Source organism: Gymnoscopelus microlampas (genome assembly GCF_963454915.1).
Source record: "Gymnoscopelus microlampas genome assembly, chromosome: 5".
Lineage (NCBI taxonomy): Eukaryota > Metazoa > Chordata > Actinopteri > Myctophiformes > Myctophidae > Gymnoscopelus > Gymnoscopelus microlampas.
The window spans coordinates 30,617,418-30,623,417 of NC_139942.1; the positions used below are offsets into that span (position 1 = coordinate 30,617,418).

The 6,000-nt window shown below is 40.3% G+C and overlaps 1 protein-coding gene across 1 annotated transcript in view; it reads left to right on the forward strand.

Moving 5' to 3' along the window:
- The window catches only part of LOC311045029 (cadherin-18-like), a gene marked incomplete at both ends in the record, with an annotated part of 146,941 nt that overhangs the window by 124,541 nt on the left and 16,400 nt on the right, over positions 1 to 6,000 (forward strand). Inside the window, one exon of the mRNA XM_084056840.1 lies at positions 1,590 to 1,704. Coding sequence (XP_083912966.1) covers positions 1,590 to 1,704 — 115 coding nt within the window. The remainder of the gene's footprint in view (positions 1 to 1,589; positions 1,705 to 6,000) is intronic.

Sequence of the window (6,000 nt, forward strand, 5' to 3'; positions counted from 1 at the left end):
CCAGCTCCCCATCCAGCTTCCCATCTTCCCCTCAACCAAGCATCCCTCGGATGATGGCCGGTGCCTCTGAGAGGGACACAGTTTTCATCATCCTTCTTTGTGAAATGCTCCCAAACCGAGCTACACTCTCACTTTCTTTCCAGTGCGAAAATGCTTATTTGTTATTATGCAAATTAACCAATAAGCCGATAATCATATTTGTATAGTTTTTTTTAAATTATTTTTATAAATGGTTACCTGGCTAACTGAATAAGTGTTGACGTCCCTAATCCTAGTGTCCAAGAGGATATTTTGTGTTTGGGGCAGACACTCAAGTTTGAGAACCACTCTTTTAGTTTGTATTACTAAAGGAACGTTCCTGGGATGTTGAAAAAAACATTTTAAAGCAAGATAGAAGGGAACATCCCAGGACCTCCTGGGCTCTGGGCCCTTTAGTTTGTGTTTCTTTCATAGACTGACTGATCATATGGTTGACACGCTTTGGCTGTATGCTCTAACTATGTTAATATTTTAATGTCAATTTGGAAAGTAATGGGGACCGCTGTCATTAAAATTCCAAGGCAGATTTTTGTTCCTATAACATATGATGTGTGACAATATTCCACTGTTATAGTGCGTGTGAATGGGTGAAAGTGAAGTACATTGTGAAGTGCATTCATTTGAGTGGTCGGAAAGACGGCATAATTAACTTCAACTTCACTGTTAACCATACTGTAGCTCAACGTAAATGGTATCACATCCTGTGTAGGCTATTGGTAAATGTCAATAAAACGCAATTTCTCAAAATGATGTCTACAAAATTAGAGAGGTGACCTTCTACATAAATAGCATTAGATCCAGCGGTGGAATTTTATTTAGCTTGAGTACCTGCAACCTAAAATTAATGTGCACATTTTGACGTGAATACATTACCCAGCTTGCTGGCTCTTGCTGACGTATTGTTTTCAGGCTGCCTAGACTTACTGCACACACGGCAGGAATTAAAGGAGACATAATATATTGCTAATGCTTTCACAATTTCATCATAGGCAGAATGGTTTACATGGCATCCGCTTTACTCTCTCTGTTTCTGACTCCCTTGTTTTTACTTCTGCCCTTTTTTCTTTTCCCCTTTCTTTCCTTCTTTCTTCTCCCCTCTTCCATTCTTTGTTTATTTATTTTATATTTTAATTGCCTCTCTTTTATTTGTGCATAATCTCCTTTTATGCCTTTTCTTCATGCCTTGTTTTTTTCTTTATATTTTTAATGTACTATAAAACTCACTTATTATTATTATTATTATTACACTTATTGTTATTATTATTATTACCCTTAGTATTATTATTATTATTATTACCCTTATTATTATTATTATTATTATTATTATTATTATTTCTATTTCTACCCCACTCTTTTCCTTGCCCTATTTTCACCCATTGCAATTTCATTCCTTCCCAAGTTCTAATTTAGTTCCTGGGCTTATTTATACCTCATTATTTCTCTCTATTTCTCACCCATCTTCTTCCTCTGTAATTGTTTCTCCCTTTTTTTAAATTCTCCTTCCTTTCCTTCTATCTCATTTTTATGATCTCTTCTCTCTGCCTCTCCAGGTTATTCAGACCCTCCGGCCAGTAGACCTGGACAACTTTGCTAATGGAAAGTTCTCCTTCTCTCTTCCTGCTGATGATGCATTCAACCCAAACTTCACCCTGAAGGACAATGGAGGTAAGCTGCAAACCAGAGGTTACTGACTGCCGACTACCTGCTTAAAACGGCAATGAGGGGAATAAGCAATAAAACTACTGACACTCATATAGCTAAGCTAGCGTATACCTAACCAACTGTGAGTTTATGGCACATTAAAAACCATGGCCATTGGGTTTTATATGCCCTTCAGTGACAATACAACAGCTCACAGTAAAATAGAGCTTGCTTTTGCTATCCTCGCAACTTCTGACCCCCAAAACAACTTGCGGACCATTTGCTTGGAATTGTGTCTTTCACTTTGTACAAAGGCTTTCGAAAGGGAAATATCTCTCAGGGCAAATATCCACACTTTCAGCGGCCCATCTTTTTACTGGGCATAGAGACAAAAAGAAAAACACTCAGAGAGAATTGTTTTGTGGAGGTAGAATGTGAAAACTTCCACTCTCCTATTTACTAAAGGGATATTTGCCTTCCTTTATAAATGGCTTTATTTTTGTTTGTTTGCTCCAGCTTCTGGAACTCAGTGCAAAAACATGAGCAACATTACCCGAACATTGCAGGCATATTGAAGGTTCTTATGACACTTTGTTTAATGCTGAACAAACACAATTTACATCTGACTTTGAAGCATGTCACTATTGATTTAGACAAGACTTATGGCAGTGTGTCTATCCAAATGGTGGCTTCGAATACGTATACTTTAAGCAAGGTCTATGCTGTGAAAGGCGTGTCCATATGGCCTACATTTTCTCACAGACCTTCCATAGCAATGTCATTGTTGTACTAAATCCATCTTATGGCCAGTGTGGCATGTCTCCCCACCCTGCCCTCTTTCCTGTCCCCCTCCGCTTTGTTCCAAATAAAAAATAAAAATCACTCATTTGCGGTGCACTTCCTGACATTACTGTCACTTTATCACCCCAAGGTGTTATACAAAGCTTGGCAAGGTTCTATTATAGCCAGGGTTTGTCTGTCTGTATGTATGTATGTATGTATGTCCCCTCAAAAGTAGACCAATCACAGCTCATGCCGCTATGTGCATGACATGACATCAATAAACAGAACCACATTTGGCCATGAAAGGATGCAACGCCTGGTGAAGTACAGTAAAAGTGGAAGTTAAACCCATGAAGTAAGTCAAAGTTGGTTTCTAGTTGAGCATCTACTGTATGTATGTTTTTAATTTAAAATTGATCACAGAGATTTATTGAGAATTAGGAGAGAGGGAGCCTTTGAATGTTGTGCCCCCTGGCCGACTCCCGACATGTCCATTGCAGGCGCACTCTACCAAACCAATTTGGCATATCGGGTGGTTTTAGATTCCGCTATGCGCTTTCCAAAGCGAGTGTGGGCAAAATAGCAATTTTGGGGATTGTGCAACAACACGCCCACGGGCACACCTCCAAGCGCAAATAACGGAGTCGGTATAATGAATAGCATGTATAGCAAGGGACAGTGCCAGCTCCCTTATCCGTATTTCACGGGTAGTGGGCAGTAATTCATGGACAGCGGGTGCAGGTAAAGCAGTGGCAATTATAGGGCCCTAAATCTATTTGCCGAAAATAGCAGATCTACAAGCTCACAACGCGTGGAGCGTGTGAGCTTGTAGATTGGCCATTTTTTCAAAATCTTCACTCCAGAATAGGGACGCTAGAGTCCAAGTGGATAACTAGAACCAATTCTGTATGCCCTACATACTGGCATTAGAGTGCATGATTCCAAGTTCTGAGTTCTCCTGTCGGTGATAAAAATAAAATGATACAGAAACACTGTCTAGACGTGTGTTCAATATGAACCCATTTGACATCATACAGCATCATGGCATAATTTCACGTGATGCTGCGCCCAACTGGAATGTTGCATTATGTTACTCACCGTGCAAGTTTTACTTAATGCGTTTTGAAGGGCATGCTGTAAACGGGGGCATGTTGAAGCAACCTCATAGTGTTGCACAGCCCCAACAGTGCAAACATATTTGCCGTCGTTGTCACCAATGCAAACATATAGGCATTGTTATACATGGCAGTTTGCATGTCTGTTTGTTTGTTTTACGGTGAGACTGTTAGCCCCTCGTTCACTATCTCTCTCTCTATCTATCTCTCCTCCCCATGAGATCTGCTTTTAATGTCCAGGAGGAAACGTGAAGCACTGTTGCCTTGGTTACCGAGCAACTGGAAGATTTTTTTTAAATGATTTTTCTTGTCTTTTCATTTTGGGTTTGAAGGTTTGAGGAGGAAATGGAGAGGACGCGGGCTGAACCCGTTTTTTCTGTTCTCTTGCTGTCATGCAGTGGTAGAAGAGGTACTCAGATTTGTTTTACTTAAGTAAAAGTCTGCAAATTAACTTCCCTGATAAGCTGAAATACTCAAGTCAAGTAAAAGTACCTCAAAATTATGCTTAAGTTAGTTACTTCCCACCACTGCTGCCAAGTCAATTTTTCCTTTCCTCCCTCATCTCTCCCTCTGTTCTTCTCTTTCTCTGCTCCACTCTCTTTTTCAGACAGTATAGATACAGTAGATAGATATCATGTCGTGATATCTTTTCTCCTTTACTCTCCTCCGTTTTCCTCTATTTTCTCATCTTCCCCCTGCTCTCGTCTCCTCCGTTCCCTTCTCTCTATTCCCCTCTTCTCTTTCCCTCACTCTCTCTCTCTAGCCCACATTGCAGCGTTGTCTGCATACACTGTAGGGCCTCAGTTGACCTGAGCCAGGTAGAGGACTGAGAATGGATGACAACCGTCTCAGTAATGAGACACAGACACAGAGGGCCTGGACGGTAGTCCGCTAGCCAAACCCTTCAGGCTCTTTTCTTCCCACTTCCAACGAGGAGAAGGAAGACAGGGAGCTGGCTTGCTACCAGCATTGCAGGTTGCTTTTTGTTGGCGCTGAAACTAAATTTCATAAGGGCTTGTGACTTAAGGATGCAAAGCTTGTATTGCAATTCATTTTTAGGAAGCTACAAAGAAACCGTGTCGGATTGTGTGTTTGAGTGACCTTTCTAATGCTTAAGGTATCAAGATGTTTATGTGTGAAATTGTTTCACATCAACATACAGTACATAGTGTACATGCAGTATTATTGTCTCCGCCAGGAGAGTTTGTTTTCACTTTCCGTCAGCCAAGCAAACATTGGTCGAGCCTCACGTGACACTTGACAATACGGTGAAATAGTGTGATCTGATTGGCTAGTGACATATAACGGGCTATAAATACATGTGTCACTAAAACAGGAATCACGAAATGGCTGAGAAATGGCGGATACTGTAACAATTGGATAGGACACTTACACAGACAGGACAGATAGGACACTTACACAGACAGGACGGATAGGACACTTACATAGACAGGACGGATAGGACACTTATACAGACAGGACGGATAGGACACTTATACAGACAGGATGGATAGGACACTTATACAGACAGGACGGATAGGACAGTTATACAGTAACTCCAGGTGGGGATACCAGTTTTATCCAACTAAGGTTTGGATAAAACAGACGGATAGGACACGGATAGGACACTTGTGTCATGTTACTATGACACAGTAACATGTTCTAATTAGAACATAAGAATTAGAACATTCCCAACATTCCCAACACAAGTCTTCTGGCGGAGACTTGTGCTCCGAGGAGCACTTTTTCTAGTTATTATTATTATTAGTTATTTTCAGATGTATTTTGGGGCTTTTATGCCTTTATTATAGATAGGACAGTAGGCTGACAGGAAATGGGGAGAGACACGCAGCAAAGGCCGCCGGGATCGGGAATTGAACCTGCGACACGCTTTTAGGTGACATTATAACCTAGGTGCCTGGACCGCTATGCCAGCGGTCCATTATTATTATTTATTTATTTGTTTTACTGGGGGGGGGGGGGGTTATTTGTTGAATCAAATGAAATGTTTTGTTCTATGCATATTTCACTTTAAAATCTGCACAGGCAGACAAAGTGTGATATCATATGACATGTTTTGATGTACGTAGGTTTGCTATATGGTTTCACAAAACCATGGCTTTGTTGTGACCTATTTTTAAGAGGGTTAGAAATAGATGTAATTCCATTCCATTCTAGAATAGAAAATACATTGCAATTGATTGTTTAAGCCCTGCCATCATCTTCAATGTTTATCAATTTCTATTGAGTGCAATCCTTCACAAAGTATTGCATTTAATTTTTTTCATAAGCAAGCTCAATTGTATTTTATTTTGTATCTTGCTTCTGTTGTTGTGTTCCTGTTTGGTAAAATTGAACATGGGCAATACGAACCATCTCAAGTGTATTGTGAAAGAGGAAAACAAGATAATTAACACTCATC